Raw genomic sequence first — 22,727 nt, forward strand, 5'->3', positions numbered from 1 at the left:
TTATCAGTAATGTGCCCCATTGTCTTCTTGACCAATGTAAAAGTAATATTTTCTCAGCCTTAAATATGAGAACTGACAGCTCTTGACAAAGTGATTTATTATTTACGGTATACTTATTGACTGGTACAAGATTCCAGTCATGGCTATACATTCTTATCAACTACTTAGTTATGACAGCTTCCAGGTAATATCCCGTGAGACAGCTTTCCAATTACCCATATGAAATAATAGAGAACCTGTCAGCAAGATTTTGCTAAGTAAAGGCCTCCAGTAAAATGGTGCCTGCAGCGCATGCACGGTTACATCCACAAATCGTGCGTAAATTCGATGATTTGTAGATGTGAGCTCGCATGCACCCGACAACTGTAGTTCTAGGCTTAGTAAAAACCACTTTGTTGTAATAGGATGTCTTTTTCTGATATCTTTAGCACATTTTCTATATACAGTGTAGTATTAAACCAATCTCCATTTATTTTTAGAACATTAGAAGAACGGGCACAGAGACTTTTTGGTACAAAAGGAAAATCTCTGGAATCTCTAGAACCTTCATTGTTTGCCAAGAACCCAAAGACAAAAGGGGTCCGAAGGTACAGTTATCTTACCTTTTAAGTGGAATGGAGATGCATTTGGTTTAAATAAATGTTTGCGGTCTCTTGTACAGTTATTCAACTGCGTGATGGACATTGTTTAAAAGCCTGGAATGAAAATAATGATTGGAGTCATACATTAATTTTTAATATTTGGAGGCTCAGCACATAATATTTTCCATTAGAATAATCATGCTTTACTCTGTGTTCCAAATTATTATGCAAATGATATTTTTCTCGGATTTTCCTAAATGGTCGGTGCAAATGACAGTCAGTCTAATAAAAGTCATCACCTGTTAGAGCAGTGTTCCCCAACTCCAGTCCCCAAGGCCCACCAACAGATCATGTTTTCAGGTTTTCCTTTGTTTTGCACAGGTAATGCAATTATCACCTGGGCAATACTAAGGAAACCCTGAAAACATGACCTGTTGGTGGGCCTTGAGGACTGGAGTTGGGGACCCCTGTGTTAGAGGATACATCGAATTTTACTGAAGAAACCTCGCAATGATAACAATATAATCTCAAAAATGAATAATAACTCAAAATGCACTGTTCCAAATTATTAGGCGCAGTAGAATTTCTATACATTTGATATGTTTTAAAGAACTGAAAATGCTCAGTTGTGGAATTTGCAGCATTAGGAGGTCACATTCACTGAACAAAAAAGCTATTTAACTCCAAAAACTCCTAACAGGCCAAGTTACATGTTAACATAGGGACCCCTTCTTTGATATCACCTTCACAATTCTTGCATCCATTGAACTTGCGAGTTTTTGGAGAGTTTCAGCTTGTATTTCTTTGCTTGAAGTCAGAATCGCCTCCCAGAGCTGCTGTTTTGATGTGAACTGCCTCCCACCCTCATAGATCTTTTGCTTGATGATATTCCAAAGGTTCTCTGTACGGTTGAGGTCAGGGGAAGATGGTGGCCACATCATGAGTTTATCTCCTTTTATGCCCATAGCAGCCAATGACTCCGAGGTATTCTTTGCAGCATGAGATGGGGCATTGTCATGCATGAAGATGATTTTGCACCTGAAGGCACGTTTCTGCTTTTTAGACCATGGAAGAAAGTTGTCAGTCAGAAACTCTAAATACTTTGCAGATGTCATTTTCACACCTTCAGGAACCTTAACGCATCCTACCAGCTGTTTCCCCGTGATTCTGGCCCAAAATGTGACTCCTCCACCTCCTTGCTGACGTCGCAGCCTTGTTGGGACATGATGGCAATCCACCAACCATCCACTACTCCATCCATCTGGACCATCCAGGGTTGCTTGACACTCGTCAGTAAACAAGACTATTTGGAAATTAGTGTTCATGTATGTCTGGGCCCACTTTAACCATTTCTGCTTGTGAACACTGTTTAAGGGTGGCTGAATATTAGGTTTATGTACCATAGCAAGCCTTTGAAGGATCCTACACCTTGAGGTTCGAGGGACTCCAGAGGCATCAGCAGCTTCAAATAACTGTTTGCTACTTTGTAATGGTATTTTGGCAGCTGCTCTCTTAATCCCATGAATTTGTCTGGCAGAAACCTTCCTCATTATGCCTTTATCTGCATGAACTCTGTCTGTGCTCTGTTTCAGTCACAAATCTCTTCGCAGTATGATGACCACTCTTAAGTTTTCGTGGAATATCTAATGTTTTCATACCTTGTTCAAGGCATTGCACTATTTTAATGCTTTTCAGCAGCAGAGAGATCCTTTTAAGTTCCCATATAACTTGAAACCTGTGGCCTGCTTAATAATGTGGAACATAATTTTTAAGTAGTTTTCCTTAGATTCACCTGGAAAACTAATTATCACGTGTTTAAGATTGATTTCAGTGATCCATTGAGCCCTGAGACACAATACCATCCATGAGTTTATTTGAAAAACAAAACAATTAAATCTTTGACACTTAAATCCAATTTGCATAATAATTTGGAACACCGTGTATATCAAGCACTTTAATAAAGACATTTCACTATTTTGTACAAGTCAAACTGACCACATCATGAAATAGTGGCTGCAGAGCTAGTAAAACATGCTTTTTGTTTTTTTTAATTTCTACTCTCCGAGATATTAGCTTGTAAAGTTTTAGGTTATACTTTATGTTGTGGTTTCAGTGGGCTTTACCAAAGATTGGTCAACCTTATACAGAGGAACAAGTACATGCCCCCCCAAAGACAAATCAGACAGCAACACACAGGGGCACAACCTTATACCTTATACAGAGGAACAAGTACATGCCCCCCCAAAGACAAATCAGACAGCAACACACAGGGGCACAAAGGGCACACTCCCTCCTTACTGATTTCTTCCGCTACTGTGTAGAGTTACAGCAGAGATGAGTTATGTATCATTACAAACCCTTGCAGATCTCATGGCAGTCAGTGTTGGTGGTTAGTGAGAGCTGACTGCACCCTGATATGAGATCTAGAAGCGTTTCTAATGATGCATATCTCTGCTGCTACGGTGTAAAAATACAGCAAAGCTTAGTTATGTATCACTACAATTATTTCCATTGTCCAGAAAAATGAAGGCAGCACTCCAACAGAAAAAATAGGTGATTTATTGGCCCATGTGCGACGTTTCAGTCCAGGATGTGGACCTTTCTCAAGCCACATCCTAGAAACAAACGTCGCACATGGGCCAATAAATCACCTATTTTTTTCTGTTTGAGTGCTGCCTTCATTTTTCTGGACAATAGCATGAGGTTTGGTATATACCTGGAAGGATTTTTTGCACCCTTTGTTTTCTTTTGGTGCTGCTTTTTGTTTTCTTTTTCTACAATTACCGTATTTCCAGATACAATTTGAGTGCTTTCAGCTCACTCTTTGCCCACACTGACTGCTGTAAGATGAGATCTGGAAGGGTTAAGGCCATGTTCACACGTTGCGTATTTTACCACGGATCCGCTGCATTTTTGACGCTGCTGATCTGCAGCAGTTTTCCTTGTGGTTTACAGTACCATGTAAACCTATGGAAAACCCAATCCGTTGTGCACATGCTGCGGAAAAAAACACGCAGAAACGCAGCGTTGTTTTTTCCGCAGCATGTCAATTCTTTGTGCTGATCTGCAGCGTTTCTGCACCCATTGACTTGCATTGAGTCGGGCACATCCGCAGCAAAACCGCAGATGGGAAAAGATCTGCGGTTTAGCTGCGGGGGAAACGCTGCAAATCGGGAGGGAAGTGTGTGGGCGGAGACTGTGGGCGGAGTCTGCATGTGCGTGTGGGGGGGGGTCTGCGGGGCTGTCGGGGGGCTGTGCGGGTCTGTCTGCCGGGGTTGTCAGGGGTCTGTGCGTGCTGTCGGGGGGGAGGGGGGTGTAGGCATCGTCCGATGGGACCACAAGTCCCATCCGGCTATGCCTGCTACAGTGACAGTGATTGACACATTAGCCAATGATGGGACAGTAGTAGTCCCATCATCCGGCTAAAGTGTTGAATGTAAACAAGAAACAAAAAACATACAACATATAACAGAACATACAACATATAACAGAACATACAACATATAACAGAACATACAACACATAACGGAACATACAACACATAACGGAACATACAACACATAACGGAACATACAACACATAACGGAACACACAACACATAACGGAACACACAACACATAACGGAACACACAACACATAACGGAACACACAACACATAACGGAACACACAACACATAACGGAACACACAACACATAACGGAACACACAACACATAACGGAACACACAACACATAACGGAACACACAACACATAACGGAACACACAACACATAACGGAACACACAACACATAACGGAACACACAACACATAACGGAACACACAACACATAACGGAACACACAACACATAACGGAACACACAACACAACACGGAACACACAACACAACACGGAACACAACACGGAACACGGAACACAACACGGAACACAACACGGAACACAACACGGAACGGAACACGGAACACACAACACGGAACACAACACACAACACGGAACACAACACACAACACGGAACACAACACGGAACACGGAACACAACACGGAACACAACACGGAACACAACACAACACAACATACAGCAGAACGTACAACGCACTACGTACAACGCACATACAACAGTACATACAACATACAACAGTACATACAACATACAACAGTACATACAACATACAGCAGTACATACAACATACAGCAGTACATACAACATACAGCAGTACATACAACATACAGCAGTACATACAACATACAACAGTACATACAACATACAGCAGTACATACAACATACAGCAGTACATACAACATACAGCAGTACATACAACATACAGCAGTACATACAACATACAGCAGTACATACAACATACAGCAGTACATACAACATACAGCAGTACATACAACAGTACAGACCAAAAATTTGGACACACCTCATTTAAAGATTTTTCTGTATTTTCATGACTATGAAAATTGTACATTCACAGTGAAGGCATCAAAACTATGAATTAACACATGTGGAATTATATACTTAACAAAAAAGTGTAAAACAAATGAAAATATGTCTTATATTCTAGGTTCTTCAAAGTAGCCACCTTTTGCTTTGATGACTGCTTTGCACACTCTTTGCATTCTCTTGATGAGCTTCAAGAGGTAATCACCGGGAATGGTTTTCACTTCATAGGTGTGCCCTGTCAGGTTTAATAAGTGGGATAACAGAACATACAACATATAACATACAACATATAACATACAACATATAACATACAACATATAACATACAACATATAACATACAACATATAACATACAACATATAACATACAACATATAACATACAACATATAACATATAACATACAACATATAACATACAACATACAACATACAACATATAACATACAACATATAACATACAACGGCACGTACAACATACAACATACAACATACAACATATAACATATAACATACAACATATAACATACAACGGCACGTACAACATACAACATACAACGTACAACAGCACGTACAACGTACAACAGCACGTACAACAGCACGTACAACAGCACGTACAACGTACAACAGCACGTACAACGTACAACAGCACGTACAACAGCACGTACAACGTACAACAGCACGTACAACGTACAACAGCACGTACAACGTACAACAGCACGTACAACGTACAACAGCACGTACAACGTACAACAGCACGTACAACGTACAACAGCACGTACAACGTACAACAGCACGTACAACGTACAACAGCACGTACAACGTACAACAGCACGTACAACGTACAACAGCACGTACAACGTACAACAGCCTTGAGAAAGGCTCAGTCTGAGCCGAAACGTCGCCCTGCACAGTGGGTTGATTAAATCCTGCAAAGTTGAATACTGATCCTATGGAGTGCTGCCTCATTTTTTGATTTTTATATTTATAGATAGTTACATCTATAGATACATAGATATATCTATCCATATATCTATCTGACTACTTTCACACATCAGAATTTTGCCGTCAGGATCCGGGTGTTTTTCCGCCGAATCTGGGTTTTTTTCTCATAGAGTTGTATTAGCGCCGGATTGCGCCTGACGGCCACACGTTTCATCCGTACAGAAGAACTGTTTTTCTGTCCTGCGAAAAAACGCACAGCGACGGATCCGACGAAAAATGTATGAAACTGAGATGTGAAATGATGAATCCGGCCTCCGAATCCAGTTTTTCATGCATGTTTCCATTCAAATCATGCACAGTTTTCTCTCTCCATATATCTAACTACATCTCAAGCCATAGATATATCTATCTACCTCTATCTGTCTGTCTACAGTATATGTGTAATGGAGTGTGGGTTGGACAAATGTAAAAGAGGAGGTTGGACAAGACATGACATCACAAATCTTTTTTTTTGTTGTTCAAGAATACATCTTTATTTAGCTTTCAAAAACACTTCAAAACCGCGCAAAAAACGCACCTGCGTTTTCTGCCAACAGCTGCGGATTTAGTGCAGAAAAATCCGCAGGCAAATCTGCAACGTGTGCACATACCCGTATAATGATACTTAACTATCTATACACTGTAGTTACAGAGATCAGTCAGAAGCAGAGGGCATATTATGTTTTCCCCTGTGTGTTGCTGCCTGCTTATGATTAGTTTTCCTCATGCAGGGGAAGACTTAATGGATACAACCGCTAGCAACTATCACAATATGAGTGGTTGTAACCATGGATACCTAAGCTACTGCAGTGCCTACACATGAGGAAAGAGACATTAGTGAATCAGAAGTATACTACATTCCTAATTGGAGGCATTTGCTAATATTGTTATTATTACACCTATAATATATTGGGATAGCATCTAACATTAATTATATCACCTAAACCTGACAAGCTAATATCTCTTCACCAGAAAGGCAAAATAAAATGAAATAAAACTGCATTGCTCTTTAGCCACTATTCCATGATGTGGCCAGTTTAACGTGCTCAAACTGGTGAAAGCGCTATAATTTCAATACTTTGGGGAAATTTTTCCAAACTAGTAGAGGGTTTTCTATAAGGGGGATATCCATTTCTTTTTGTATGTTATCAACTGGCACAGTATGTAAAAGACCCAAAAAAATGCTTCTGTTATCCCAAGTTTCTCATCTGTACCACTAGTGGCTGGGTTCCCAACGGAAAAAAATTTATTGGCCGCTCTTTTTAAGACAGACTGCTACAGATTTACAAATGGATTTTAAACTTGAGACCTGATTGGTTATAATTGACCGTTCCACCAAATTTGAATTCAAAATAATATTCGAGCTATAGCAAGCAAGTGATGGCTTATTCTTTGGTGGAATAAAGGGGACGAGGCTCTGAAGTGCTGGTTCCTTTTTAATGTTTCTCTTCACGTTTTTCACATCCACCAAGCAATGTGCTTTTTCCTGTTACAGGCTTCTATTTTCTCTTAAAGGGAATATGTCAGTTGGATAAACGCTCTTAAGCTGTTTTTATGGGAAGCTGAATAAAGTTATGCCTTGATACCGTATCTGCAATTCGATGTCTTATTCCAGAGAAATCCCCTTTTCTCTTAACAAGTAAAATAACTGTTAAGATCTATGAGCCAGACATGGATCTCCTCCATTCCTTCTCAAGCATGTCAGCCTTGTATCGGCAGCTGACCTGAAGCCCAGGGGTTAGTAATGGAAATTCTTCTGTAAGACGCCCTCGTTACTAACCCTATATTCAAATTGTTAATAAAGGAATTTATTCTGGGTGTTTTATTTGAAATAAATGACCACACGTTTTACATATTTATTTAAAAATATAATACACATTACACTCACCTTAACGCCTAATCCCCAATACCATAATACTCACCTGTCCAAAGTGAACAGATAATCCACAATGTCCCGTGATGATCCTGATGACTTTGAGAGCAGTCACTGATGTGATTGCTTTCAAGGACAGCAGGCTCACATTGAAACAGGAGGTAATCGCTCCTGTGTCAGTGAGTAGCACTGAGCTGTTTTGAGAAAGTTCACCAGAGTTCATCAGCTGATGAACCCCGATGAACTCACTGCTGCTTGAGAACGTTCTCACGCAGCGGTGGTGATATAAGTGAGATCACCGGGTCTCATCAGCAGATGAACTCTGACTTTTCTCACTACAGCTCAGCGCTATACACTGCCGGAGCAATTACAGGCTACTGTCAGTGTGTAGCCGGGTAGACCAGTCGCATCAGCTGATGTGACAGCTCTACGAGTGAGCTGAATCGTTGTCGAACAGTATGGATTACGACTGATAGGTGAGGGGGATATGGTGGTTTATTATTTTTTCTCTTTAACAGGTGACATGGGCATCGGGTATTAGGCATTACGGTGAGTATTGGTGTTTTTTTTGTTTACAGGGGACAAGGGCTTCAGGGATTAGCTGTTAGATGATTATAACTGTGATTTTCGATATTTATTTTAACTTTCTTTTTGTTTGTTTTACCTTGAATACAGGCATCGGCTGATGGCTAAGCCCATCAACAGCACCTGCTCTCGCTGTTATCAGTGACAGCAGGCATAGGCTGATGGGAATAGTAGTTTTTCATCAGCCAGAAGCCTGTGACTGGCGATAACCTTTTTACTGCCAGTCAGAGCTGCAGGCTCACGTTGACATCTAACACCGTGACCCTGAATCCTGAAAGGAAAATACTGATTATGTGCACAGTACTTGAGATTTCTCATTGACTTTTCTGTAATAAGGATTCCCTAGCATTTTGGGCCAATTCCGTGTGGGAAAAAACGGACTATGTGCACACCGCCTAAGTGGTAATCGGGCATAGCTCTGCAGCTAAGCTGATATCAGAAGAGGAGAGATGCAGATTTGATTGTGATGAGACAAAGTTCAGTCTGCTGTACTGTGTCAGTTGTAATCACACACAGCGCTGCAGTGAGATCAGCAGAGCAAACTATCAGTCATTATATGCCTCACACTAGGAACGCCCTATTTAATTTATAATAAGTTCCAGAGGAACCTTTGTGGAGAGATCTATTTCCAGCCCATAGATCTTAACATTTTGTTTACATATTAAGAATTATGTGGATTTCTCTGGAATGAGACATCAGATCACAGATATCAAAGTATCATTTTATTCAACTTTCTAGGACCTGCATGCCCATATTAATGACTTAGGAGGGTTGATCCTGCTGACAGATTACCTTTAACATCTAATCTCTCTTTAATAGTATACATTCACATTACTATATTTCTGTGTTTTCAGGGATACAGAAAAGAACAGAGACATTGCTTTTCTTGAAGCACAAATTTATGAATATGTTGAAATTCTTGGGGTAAGTTTTATACTTCAAATACGTACTACCTTTCTTGGATGGGTTGAAATTTGTGCCAGTCACAATGAAATACATACTCTTGATTCTGCAGTAATCAAACCCCACAGGTGGGGCATCATTTTGCATTGAAAGGTTCCATAAATGTGTGAGCCATAGCGTGTATACCATATCTTTCATTATTATGGCTTTGATATGTCTCAATAATGGTAAGATGAAGGCTTTGTCATCTTATGTATTCATCAAGTGTAACAAACATCTTCTAAAATGTGTTAACAATAAACAATTTGTATGCTTAACCCCTTAACAACCGCCGATACGCCTTTCAACTGTGGCAGTTAAGGGTACTTATTCCTCAGCGCTGCTTTTTAACGGCGCTGAGAAATAAGTGTATTGCGCCCCCCAGCATCAGACCCGGGGTCTCAGCTACCAGGGGTACCCATGGTACCTCCGGTGTCCCTGCATACCCCCGTGAAGGGAAATTTTTCCAATTGGTTCATTTTGAGCACTATGATAGGGTCTATCGCAGTGCTAAAAAAAAAGTAAATCAAACCCCCCTTTATCACCCCCTTAGTTAGGTTAAAATAAAAAAATGTATTTCCATTAGGGGTGGGCTAAAGTTAGGGGTTGGATTAGGGTTAGGCTTGGGGTTAGGGGTGTCCATTTTCTCCTGATTTCCTTGTGAAAATTAAAAAAAATTGGTTCAAAGTAAAAAAAATTTGTGAAAAAAGTAAAATTTTCATTTTTTCCCACCACATTGCTTTAGTTCTCGTGAAGCACCTGAAGGGATTAATAAACTTCTTTAATGTGGTTTTGTGCACCTTGAAGGATGCGGCTTTTAGAATGATGTCCCTTTTGGGTATTTTCTGTTATATTGACCCCCCAAAATCATTTCAAATGTGAGGTGGTCCCTAAAAAAATGGTTTTGTAAATTTTGTTGGAAAAATGAGATCTTTTAACCCTTATAACTTCCTAGCAAAAAAAAATTGTTTCCAAAATTGTGCTGATGTAAAGTATACATGTGGGAAAAGTTATTTATTAACTATTTTGTGTGATACCACTCTCTGATTTAAGGGTACAAAAATGAAAAGTTTGAAAATTGCAAAATTTCCAAAATGTTTGCCAAATTTCCATTTTTTTCATAAATGCAAGTTATATCGAATAAATTTTACCACTAACATGAAGTACAATATGTCGCGAAAAAAAAGTCTCGGAATCAGTGGGATGCATTGAAGCGCTCCAGAGCTATAGTCTGAAAGGGACAGTGGTCAGAATTGTAAAAATTTGCTTGGTGATTAAAGAGAAGGTGCCATGAAAAAAATTTTTTTTTGAGCAATTGAAAAAATGTAATGAATTAATGTTCACATTTTCTTAAAAATATTATCATTTGTTTATAATTTTTTAAAATATGAAAAATAATTTGAAAAGGTTTGGCATTTCCACTTTTAAACACTAGGGGGAGCAGCTACTGAAATTTGACAAAAACCTAGTGTACAACTAACTCACATTACAGCACTGCAGTAATTATGGGCGGAGTCTGCTGACGCGTGTGTGTGTGTGATGTCTCCTCTCCTCCCCTTCTGGGTGTTTGCTAAATGATAAGAGGATGATATTCAGGAACCCAGTGAGCAGCCATTTTGTTGGTGACTGCAAAGTTATACTGACAAGTAGACAGTCACCGAGGGTGGCAGGCAGCAAGGATTCTGGGAGAAATATGGTGGAGGGAGCAGGGTGACAGCAGCACGGTGACAGCAGCACAGAGTATTTCAGGAGAGCAGTGTGCTGGTCTATGGGGGGCACCATGTTTGGTGCGTGGAGCAGCCAGGGATTGTACATAGAGCGCTGTCTTTTATACACATGGATGGACCGTCTGCTCCACAGAAATCCAGGAAACATTTCTGCTGATTGATGGCCTGTCCTGATCCAGACATTGCATGCAGACCCCATTCCCCTCCTCAGATCTTGTCTTCTCCATCCTGTCCTGGCGATGTGTGAAAGCGAGGCGACAGGCGCAGTCGGGGTGACGCTGTGGTGAAATGTAGCCATATAGTAACGATAAAAATGAGACCCCTCTCTTCAGCTGCCTCACCAGCCCTCCCCTGAAAGCACCTAACTGGAGGTCATGCTGCCCCCTCTATTACCCCAGACCCGTGTGCAGCTGCTCAGCCAGAACCACCCTAGATTGGGTCCCCTTTCTGAAGATAATACTGCCCATAGTGTTCTCACATAATACCGCCATATAGATCACACAATACCGCCATATAGATCACATATAATGCCGCCATAGTGTTCTCACATACCACCATATACTTCTTACATAATACCGCCATATAGATGCCACATAATACCACCAAATAGTTCTCACATAATACTGCCAAATAGTTCTCACATAATACTGCCATATACTTCTCACATAATACCGCCATATAGATCACACACAATACCACCTTAATTCTCACATAATACTGCCACATAGATTACACATAATCCCCCAATATAGTTCTCATATAATACCGTCAATACAATAACATAATAACATCAAACCTAATACTACCATACAGATCACATATAATACCGTCATATAGATCACACATAATGCCATAATACAGCATGACCCGCACAGCTCCTATTACTGCACACACTGAGCTGTGTGTGCAATGGGGAAAGACATACAGAGGGGAGAGGATTAGATACACTGCTCAACAGACAGTATCACACAGGAGAGGATTAGATACACGGCTCAGCAGTCAGTATCACACAGGAGAGGATTAGATACACGGCTCAGCACAATATCACACAGTATAGGAATAGATGCACCACGGTCTAATGTCCTGATCAGGAGCTGCAGTGAGAGGCAGGATGGGAGCAGCACAGAGCCTCCCCCTCCGCCTGTCTCTGTGTTACTACCTCTGTAGCTCATAATAACGACATTAGACCGCAGCACTTCATCCTCTCTAGAGATTACAGCCAGCGCAGCAGGTAACAGAAGACGACAGGGAATACCCGCTGATAGTGTGAAAGGGGTGACAGATAGAGATGCCCCTCCAACAGCGCAGCTCCCAAGTGGAGCTCACAGATGCTCCAGAAAGATGGCGCCTACCTCCTCCCTCTGCTGTGATGTGGACGGTCCAGGGGGCTTGCCCAGATCACAACAGGCAGCAGCTCAATACAAAGTGTAGGGTCGGCATCCGACCGCTGACTCCTATGCCCAGGGCAGCCTTATTTGCAGAGTGTAAGTGTCGTGCTGGGACGCTTACACTCCTGCAAAGCAAAATGGCGGCACCCAGTAGCTGCAAAAATAATTAATAATAAAAAAGATATTAAAGTTAAAAATAATTTTGTATTATAAATAATTTTTTATACAAACAATCATTTTTAATGCAAAAAAATTGCTGCACCTTCCCTTTAAGTAACAAATTGGCTCTGTCACTAACAGGTTAACATAGCCACTGCCCCCAAGGGGTGTAACTGTATACCACATTGCTCTGTATGTAACCCAGAGTCTTTTATATTTCAGAAACCTGGGTACCTTTACCAAATCCTTCTGTACTTAGATACATAGTCAACTATGCTAAACAATATAGCTGAAAAAAGGCATGCTGACTTTTTCTATATTGAACGTAGGCGAAAAGGACATGCGTCCATCTGATGGATGGAAATGCCGATGGATACGAATAGAGCAATTCCATGGCATACAGTGAATGTAAATGGGGAAAAAGCTTTGTCAATATAGGCAGCTGAATTCAAATGAGAAAAATTATTAATATTAGAAACCATTTTTTTATTTCATTATAGAGGAGTGCCTTTGTTTTCACATCTTCCAAGTCTTTGAAAGCTTTTGTTAACTATTACGCTTAATATTCAAGTTGATGTGAATTTAGTCACACGTTTCGGTACATTGGGCACAACCGTGTTGTGCGGTACGGAAGAGGGGGAACCTGGCCTGGCACAGTGTCCTCTTTGTGTGATGCACATGTGACGTTGCGCCAGGGCCGGTTAATCAAAAGATGATCGAGGCATGAAAGAGGATAAGAAGAGAGGTGCTCCTAGTCCTGTGTCAAGGTTGTTGGAATATGATGTGCAAATTATTTCACATCAACTCCATTAGTTATTTTTGATGTTTTGATTAATTTATCAGGCCAGTAGTCCTGTTAAAATATTTTGTTCTTTAATGTCATAATGAAGCATATTTTCAGGTTGGGCTGGCACGTCTCTCAACTCACATGGAGTTATCTAGGACAATAAAAGTTCAACTGTACACAAGTGGCTCTAAATCTTTCTGATTTGGTATGTTCATACAGACGGACATTAATTTAAAAGACTCACATGTAATGCTACTTTGTGACTTCTGACCATTACCAAAACAGATCATACTAACAGGTTATTCCCAAAAATCACTTATTTTTCACAAATCACAGTAAATGCATACTTATTGGTAATATACAGGCTAGTTTTTCTGTTGCTATTGTCTATTTGCACTTCTATCCTTACACTGCTAAATGTACATTTGCCAGCAACGCCCTGCTTCTCCTAGTGCCGCAGTCCCCTCCCTCCCTCTCCTTTGTGTTATTGACTAGCCTCACCCCTCTGAGTTGATGACTCGGCTGCATCCACCACAGATATTCGGGATATCATGAATCTAATCTAGATAATTCTATGCTATTTGCAGCAACATAGCTGCATTTGCAGTTTTGCATCACTCAGCTGTCTGATGTAGGTATCAAACACGGCTCAGCTCTGCTTATGTCTCATTTCTACGGAGTGAATTGTGGAGAAGTGCAGGATAGTTGAGCTGTGTTGAAAACGAGCTAACAGAGCAACAGTGGAAAAAGAGCAGCAATGCTGATGTTTATGGCAAAGATGAATTCAGCCAGGCAGAGTTGTGCACAGTCATAGTTTATTCCACCTTTAGAATACTCTGTCAGAGGTGGAGGCAGAGCTATGGTAACAGAAAGTCAGCTGAGAGACTGCATAGCACATGATCAACCAGGAGCACTGGAACCACATCAGGCCAGATCCAATGGCAATTGGAGAGTAAATAGGGCCTGGCGTGGCCTTCTTTTTTGGGTGATATGTGAAACAGGGTAAATTTAGAAAGGAGTTATGCAAACAAATCTGGCTCGAGGTTCTGTTTGTGGAAATTTTTGTGTAGTTATCACAGATCTATAGCCAAATCCGCAGAAGTTATTCGCAATATGTGAAAATGGCATAACTAGACCTGGAGTCTCTGGAGTTAAGAAACAGGTCTGTGGAGTCGGTATAAAATGCACCGACTCCTAAAATATATAATAAAGTGGGATCAGTAGTATTATTATTATTAGTACAATGTAGAATGTGATGTAAATGTTTTCATTATTTTGGAAAGTTCTAAAATGTCCTATAAATGTCTGTTCTGTTACTGATCTAAGGATTTCAACTTTTAACGGAGTTGAATCTGTGCTGCACTTTATGTACATGCTCATTATTGGGGCAGTGCTGTGGAGTCGGAATCGTGGCGTCTAAGGTTGGGGAAATTGAGGACTTGGAGTCAGTGGTTTGGCTTACCGATTCCACAGCCCTGTTAAGAAGGCACCACAACCATGACCTAAGCGAGTGTGTGTGAGTGCGCGAGCGTTGGTATTTTCCTGTATGTGTGTGTGAGCGTGCATGTGTATTTCCCAGTTTGATACAGCGAGCAGCACCAACTAACAGAATCCTTGCTGCCTGCCATCCTCGGTGACCGTCTACTTGTCAGTATAACTCTGCAGTCACCAACAAAATGGCTGCTCACTATGTTCCTAAATATTATCCTATCTTATCCCTTAGCAAACACCCAGAAGGGCAGGAGTGACATCACACCCATGTCAGCAGACTCCGCCCATATTTACTGCAGTGCAGTAATGTGAGCTAGTTGTACATTAAGTTTTTGTCAAATTTTAGTAGCTGCTCCCCCTAGTGTTTAAAAGTGGTGATACCAAACCTTTTTAAATTATTTTTCATATTTTACTAAATTATAAGCTAATGGTAATATATTTTAATAAAATTTAAACATTAGTTCTTTACTATTTTTTCAGTTGCTGAAAAAAAAAACATTTTTTTGATGGCACCTTCCATTATTTATTTAAGAAATAACGCGCCAAAAAAAGTGCAGCAGTATTTACCAGCCAGGTGACAGAAACTAATGCACTGTCAGGATGCAGCAAATCCAGTAATAAAGATGGCGGCAACACAAGTGTAATATACTGATGAGACAAACATAACCTACCAATTCATGGATAGGGTGATTGCTTAGTATTAAAATTGCACAGAAAAAAAGCTTGTATAGGGTACTGGTCACACACAGGTGGTGTTCAATGTCTGGCTTAGAGCCTGTTAGTGACGCACATACTATTACCTTAGGTGGGCTGCTCAGCATTACATAAGTGCAACCGACTTGGACAGACACCCTAGTTTACAATGACAATATTGATGGGATTAACTGCATCTGGAATAAAAATTCAACATACATAAATATATATCTTGGGTGCTGGTCGATATTTTGTCCAAAATATGCCAGCTCACAACCTACATCAAGGGTTCTCATACATGCTAGTCCCTACTTTAAAATTCAATTTTCATAACCTAAAAACCCACCAACCTAATATCAGTGGAAAAGACGGGGGATCCCTGGTCAAATAAATAACCTTAAACGTCAAAGAAAAAAACAGGTGATTTACTTAATTCCTCTGCTTATTTTGCATAAGATAAAAATTAAGAATTTAGTTATACAGTTTTTTTGTTAAACGCGTAAAACTTTGCTGTTGCTATTTATTCTTTCAAGGTATTGATGGTAGTGGAATCAATATTTTCTTCAATCTGTAGGAACAGAGACACCTAACACATGAAAATGTACAGCGCAAGCAAGCTCGGACTGGGGAAGAACGGGAAGAGGAGGAGGAAGAACAGATCAGTGAGAGTGAGAGCGATGATGAGGAAAATGAAATCATTTATAACCCCAAAAATCTTCCTCTTGGGTGGGATGGCAAGGTAAGAATAGTTATAAAAACAAGTATTTCAGCATCATGTAGCGATGTACTGCAGATTTTTCCAGTACCAGGATTAACTTTGTAACATTCGTACATGTCGGTGTGTAGAAGCCATATGGGTCGCTGTGCGTCCACTAGGTGATTCCAGCGCTGGTTGCGGATCTTCTTCATTCTTCACCTTTTCTTCTGCAGCCTATTCCATACTGGTTATATAAGCTGCACGGACTGAACATAAACTACAACTGTGAGATTTGTGGAAACTACACCTACCGAGGGCCCAAGGCTTTTCAGCGCCACTTTGCAGTAAGAATCTCTTTATTCTTGAGACTTTTTTGTTTTATAATATTTTTATTTAGAAAAATAAATTGTGGATTTAGTGATATACCCACTTATTCAGTTTGCAGATTTTAGATCGCTGTCTATGGCTTAGAAAATTTTCACTGCTTTCTTGCAAAAACTGCCCACAACTGTCCACACATTTGTTGTGGTATTTCGGCTTAGCTCCTTTCATCTCAATGAAGCAGAGCTGCAATATCCAACATAACCTATGAATTGGTCATGATTCTGTAATCCTGAACCCCTCACAAATGATACAGTAATGCCATCTCCAGTATGGCATGTTGTTTGCTCATCATCCATGACTAACCTTTGACTAATTTCATCCTGTCAATAATACTTAGGAATGGAGACATGCTCATGGCATGAGGTGTCTGGGAATCCCGAATACTGCTCATTTCGCCAACGTCACACAGATTGAGGATGCAGTTTCATGTAAGTTAATTATATTTTCTCAACGTTAACACCGTTCGGGAACACAGGAATTTGAGGATATGCCCATTCCAAAAGTAGAACTAGAGAGCGGAGAAATACATAATATTATTATTTATTTATATAGCACCATTGACTCCATGGTGCTGTACATGAGAAGGGGTTACATAAAAATACAAATATCACTTACAGTAGGCAAACCAACAAAGGTAGACTGGTACAGAGGGAAGAGGACCCTGCCCTTACAAGCTTACATTCTACAAGATGATAGGGAAAGAGACAGTAGCTCAGTGGTTGTAGCAGCTCCGGTGGTGTTGATGAGGCAGCATGATTATTGCAGATTGTAGGTTTTCTAAGGCTGTTTCACATTGGTTTTGGGCAGGGTGGCTTTGGGCAGGGCTGCGTATTTCCTCCGTTAAGCCCCGCCCACTGCCACACCTCTTCCATTCAGCTCCGGCTATGTCGACATTCGTCCTGCATACCTTTCTTTAACATTGGGTACACAGGCTATGCGGATGTATGCAGATGCCTCCGCATGCGTCGTTTTGATGCTGCGCCGACCACAACAAAATGCAACATGTTGCGTTCAGCTCGACACAGAGTCAAAACAACGCATACGGAGGTATCTGCATACATTCGCATGGCCTGGGTACCCAATGTTAAAGATAGGTACACAGGACGCATACCGACGTAGGCGGAGCTGAATGGAAGAGGTTCGACAGTGGGCGGCGCTTAATGGAGGAACTACGCAGCCCTCCGCAGCTCTGCCCAACGCAAATGTGAAACCAGCCTTAGAGATGGGTTTTCGGGTTCCGTCTGAGGGATCCAAATGTGGTTGATAGTCAGATGTGTTGGGGCACAGAATTCCAGAGGATGGGGGATATTCGGGAAAAGTCTTGGAGGCAACTGAATGAGGAGCGATTAAGTGTGGAGGAGAGAAAGAGGTCTTGGGAGGACAGGAGATTACGTGAGGGAAAATACTGGAAGATTTGTTCAGAGATATATGGAGGAGAAAGGTTATGGATGGCTTTCTAGGTCATTTGTTAGTAGTTTGAACTGGATACGCTGGGAAATTGGAAGCCAGTGAAGGGATTTGCAAAGGGGGGGAAGCAGGAGTGTAAAGAAGAGCGAGATGAATTAGTCGAGCAGCAGAGTTAAGGACGGACGGTGCAAGAGAGTTAGAAAGTAGGCCACAGAGGAGGATGTTGCAGTAGTCAAGGCGGGAGATGATTAGGGCATGCACAAGCATTTTGGTTGAGTGAGGGTTAAGGAAAGGACGGATTCTGGAAATATTTTTGCACTGGAGGCGACAGGAGGTGGCGAGAGATTGCATGTGCGGTTTGAGGGACAGAGCAGAGTCTAGGGTTACTTCGAGGCAACAGATTTCCAATACGGGGGAAAAAGTTAATTCATTTATTGTGGTAAGTAGATCAGGTAGGGAACATATATGCGAGATAGAGGAAAGCTAATTAGTTCAGATTTGTCCACATTGAGTTTGTGGAAGTGAGGAGGAGGAGGAGGATATGGCTGATAGAAATTCTGCACAGCAGAGAGGTGACATCTGGGCCAGAGAGATAGATCTGAGTGTCTTCAGCATATAGATGGTGCTGGAAGCCATAGGACCTTATGAGTTGTCCCAGGCCAAGGATATAGATGGAGAAGAGTGTAGGGGTCCTAGGACAGAGCTTTGAGAGAGAGTGAGATGAGGAGGTGGTGTGAGAGTAGGAAACGCTAAATGTAAAGTTGCTAAGGTATGAGGAAATCCGGGATAGGGCAAGGTCTTTGACGCCAAAGGAAGAGAGGATCCTGTAGTAGGAGGCAGTGGTCAACTGTGTCGAAGGCAGAGGACAGGTCTAGAAGGAGAAGTAGAGAGAATTGTCTGATACGTTTGGCGGTAAGTAAGTCTTTAGTAAGTTTGTTCAAGGCAGTTTCAGTGGAATGGTGGAGACGGAAGCCAGATTGTAGGTTGTTGAAGAGTGAGTTAGATGCAAAATGAGAGGATGTGCTGCTCAAGGAGTTTGGAAGCAAATGGGAGCAACGCTACGGGGCAATAGCTGGACAAAAATCTTGGGTCAAGGAAATGGCTTTTTGAGGATAGGTGTGACTGTGGCATGTTTGAAAGCAGAGGGGAAGGTACCAGAAGTTAATGATACGTTGAAGAGATGGGTTAGGGATAGGATAAGTGTGGTGGTGAGGTTGGGGAGGAGGTGAGGTGGGATGGGGTCAAGTGCACAAGTGATGAGGTGTGATTTGGAGAGGAGATGAGTAAGTGATTTTGGAGAGGGAAGTTATGGGGTTAAGGCATTGGTCTGGTATACAAAGGGGTTGTGGTGGTGGGACATTAAAGACTTGTCTTGTTTGGTCTATCTTATTTTTGAAGTGTGTGGCAAAGTCCTCAGCAGAGATTAGGGAAGTCGGAGGGGGCAGTGGTGGTCAGAGGAGGGAGTTGAAAGTGTTGAATAACTGTTTGGGGCTGTAGGATAAGGAAGAGATGGGAGATGTAAAGTAGGCCTGTTTAGCAGAGGTGAGGGCTGATTTGAATGCAAGTGTTGCTTGTTTGAATGCGGTGAAGTCGTTGTACGGATGTGTTTTCTTCCAACGCTGCTCTGCAATTCTGATGTTATTGTGCCAGGGTTTTCTATTGATTCATCGCACTCTACTATGCATGAGAGGGGCGACCGAGTCGATAGCCAATGTGAGAGTGGTATTGTAGAAACTAGTGGCAGTGACTGTGTTGTGGAGTGAAGATATAGAGGACAGTGGTAGAATAGAGTCATGTGTGTGTCTAGATTGAAGTCACCCATGATGATGGTGGGAATGTCAGCAGAGAGAAAGTAAAAAAGCCAGGTGGGGGACTGGTCAATAAAGGCAGTGGTCGGGCCCGGAGGTCGGTATACGATAGCTACTTGGAGGTTGCAGGGAGAGTAATAATAATAATAATAATTTTTATTTATATAGCGCCAACATATTCCGCAGCACTTTACAATTAAGCGGGGACATGTACAGACAATAAATTCAGTACAAGTTAAGACAATTTAAACAGTGACATTAGGGGTGAGGTCCCTGCTCACAAGCTTACAATCTACAAGAGTAGATGCGGACAGAGTGGAATTCAAAAGAGGGGAGGATGAGGGAGGGAAGAGGTGGGATTGAGTTAAAGGTAAGATTTACTGTTTCATTGTGCTCTGCATGCGTTCCATAATGATAGTAGTACAGTAGCCACGGATAGTTGTTTAGTAAGTTTAGTCAGTAACAGATGTACAATAACAAATTGTATTGTGGTACCGTGTTAGCCAGAAAAATCGATGTGAATATTTTTCTGCCCAATGATGACAGAAGTATTCTAGGAGTGATACCTTTATTGGCTAACCAGCCTGTCATCATTGGGCAGAAAAATATTCACGTCAGTAACAGATAAAAGGCTTTTTCATTTTTTCAGTTTGGTACCATATAGTTATTTCATATACAATCTAAACGCTTTTTCGTATGACTAAAACTAAATGGCTAGTTGAGAGAGAGAGGTCCGCCCATCCCTAGTGTGTACTGTAGTGTGAAAAAATTGTAAAAAAAAATACTGCCCCTAAATCTCTCTCCTGGAGAACCTGTAGGCCACATGTTGCCCATCCTGCTCCTAGTTATGACCTACGCAGTGCTGACCAGAAACAACTGATTGCAAATCTTCGGTTTGTCATTGCCTACACCCCCCCCCCCCCCTCCTGTTTGTTAGGCAATCCCTGCATGTGTTGCAGCTATCCTAAGGATAGGTCATCAATGAAAAAGTGGATAACCTCTTAAGTTTTACTGTGGCCCACTAGTAGAAAAAAATGACAATGAAGCCTTAAAAAATAAATATGAGGTTATGCACCACTGTACTAGATAGTTTTGCTATTTATTCCTTATTGCATTAGGCTACGTTCACATTAGCGTTTTGCGTGTTTGCGTCGGGTTAGTGTCGGGCGACGCAGCGGCGACGCATGCGTCATGCGCCCCTATATTTAACATGGGGGACGCATGCGTTTTTGTGTGATGCGTTGTGCGACGCATGCGGTTTTTTTGCCGCAAGCGTCGGGCCAAGAAAACGCAACAAGTTGCATTTTTCTTGCGTCCAAATTTCGGCAAAAAACGACGCATGCGTCGCAAAACGCAGCGTTTTTGCGTGCGTTTTGATGCGTTTTCATTTGCGTTGTGCGTGGCGTCGCCGACGCAGCGGCGCACAACGCAAATGTGAACGTAGCCTTAACTGCTGCAGGCACTCGCACGGAGAAGTATTGCTTTCTGCTAATACATAATGTTTGTTCTGTTATTTTTTTACAATTTCTTTTTGTTTCTTTGGCATGAAATCCTTCATTCAATATGTTCATTTTTGCCGTGTTTTTTTTTTATAGTGTGGTCAAAACTCAAGCATCAGAAAGCATCAGAGAGGTGGCAGCCTGACACCGAGGTAAGCCAATATCAAGCAGGAATAAATGACTATCGTACGGTGCATGTGATGAACAGAATACAAGCAAGTTATTCTTGCATATCTACTTTCACTTCATCATTTATAAGAAATAAATACTGCTGGGATTTGGTAGAAATCTCCCAGGTCTATGGCTAACTGGTCTCTAGGACAGACTCTGATGTGCCTGCTGTGCTCATCTCTAACTTGGTAACCCAACAACTGATGTCACAACAGCGCAGAGCTGGGGAACATAATACATGTACACAACAAGCGGGCTAGTTCATGATCACGCTTTCAAGTCTGCATTTATAAGTTTGCAGGTAACCACTGTTAGTTTTTCTATTTCATAAATGTAAAGAAAATTGGAAATTATGAAGAAAAAATTGTAAGCACACATATATGTAGACGATCTATAGAATAGTCTGTAGTGCATCACTGATTTTTAAAATAGTACAGATATAATTTTATTTGGAAATATTGAAAAAAAAAATCTGTAGTGCTGAAAAATGCGTATAAAAAGTTAAAGGGATTGGGATTAGTTGGGGTCCAGCACCTCAAATGATTGGCAGCCAGGTGTAAACCGTTTATGGAGGAGCAGAATATTACTACTGCACACACTGCTTAGTGGCCTCTGTGGGGTACTGCAGCTCAGCTAATACTCAGATTACAAGGAGCTGATCTATAGTTTGCAGAAAAGGCCTGTAAACATTGTGGGAATACCAGCTGATAGTAATGACAATCTTAGTGGCAAACCTTTTTTAAAGCATTGTAAACTTCATACAGTACAGACCGAAAGTTTGGACACACCTTCTCATTTAAAGATTTTTCTATATTTTCATGACTATGAAAATTGTACATTCCCACTGAATGCATCAAAACTATGAATTAGCACATGTGGAATTATATACTAAACAAAAAAGTGTGAAACTGAAAATATGTCTTATACTCTAGGTTCTTCAAAGTAGCCACCTTTTGCTTTGATGACTGCTTTGCACAATCTTGGCATTCTCTTGATGAGCTTTAAGAGGTAGTCACCGGGAATGGTCTTCCAGCAATCTTAAAGGAGTTCCCAGAGATGCCTAACACTTGTTGGCCCTTTTGCCTTCGCTCTGCGGTCCAGCTCACCCCAAAC

General features: G+C 41.3%; 1 protein-coding gene across 3 annotated transcripts in view; it reads left to right on the top strand.

Moving 5' to 3' along the window:
• SF3A3 (splicing factor 3a subunit 3) overlaps positions 1-22,727 on the top strand; it is a 90,319-nt gene that overhangs the window by 66,864 nt on the left and 728 nt on the right. For all 3 annotated transcript variants that reach the window (XM_069756919.1, XM_069756921.1, XM_069756920.1), the window contains 6 exons: positions 480-587; positions 9,316-9,385; positions 16,223-16,387; positions 16,579-16,689; positions 17,067-17,157; positions 21,540-21,595. In XM_069756919.1, the coding sequence (XP_069613020.1) occupies positions 480-587; positions 9,316-9,385; positions 16,223-16,387; positions 16,579-16,689; positions 17,067-17,157; positions 21,540-21,595 (601 nt within the window). The remainder of the gene's footprint in view (positions 1-479; positions 588-9,315; positions 9,386-16,222; positions 16,388-16,578; positions 16,690-17,066; positions 17,158-21,539; positions 21,596-22,727) is intronic.

Source organism: Ranitomeya imitator, chromosome 3, assembly GCF_032444005.1.
Source record: "Ranitomeya imitator isolate aRanImi1 chromosome 3, aRanImi1.pri, whole genome shotgun sequence".
Classification (NCBI taxonomy): domain Eukaryota; kingdom Metazoa; phylum Chordata; class Amphibia; order Anura; family Dendrobatidae; genus Ranitomeya; species Ranitomeya imitator.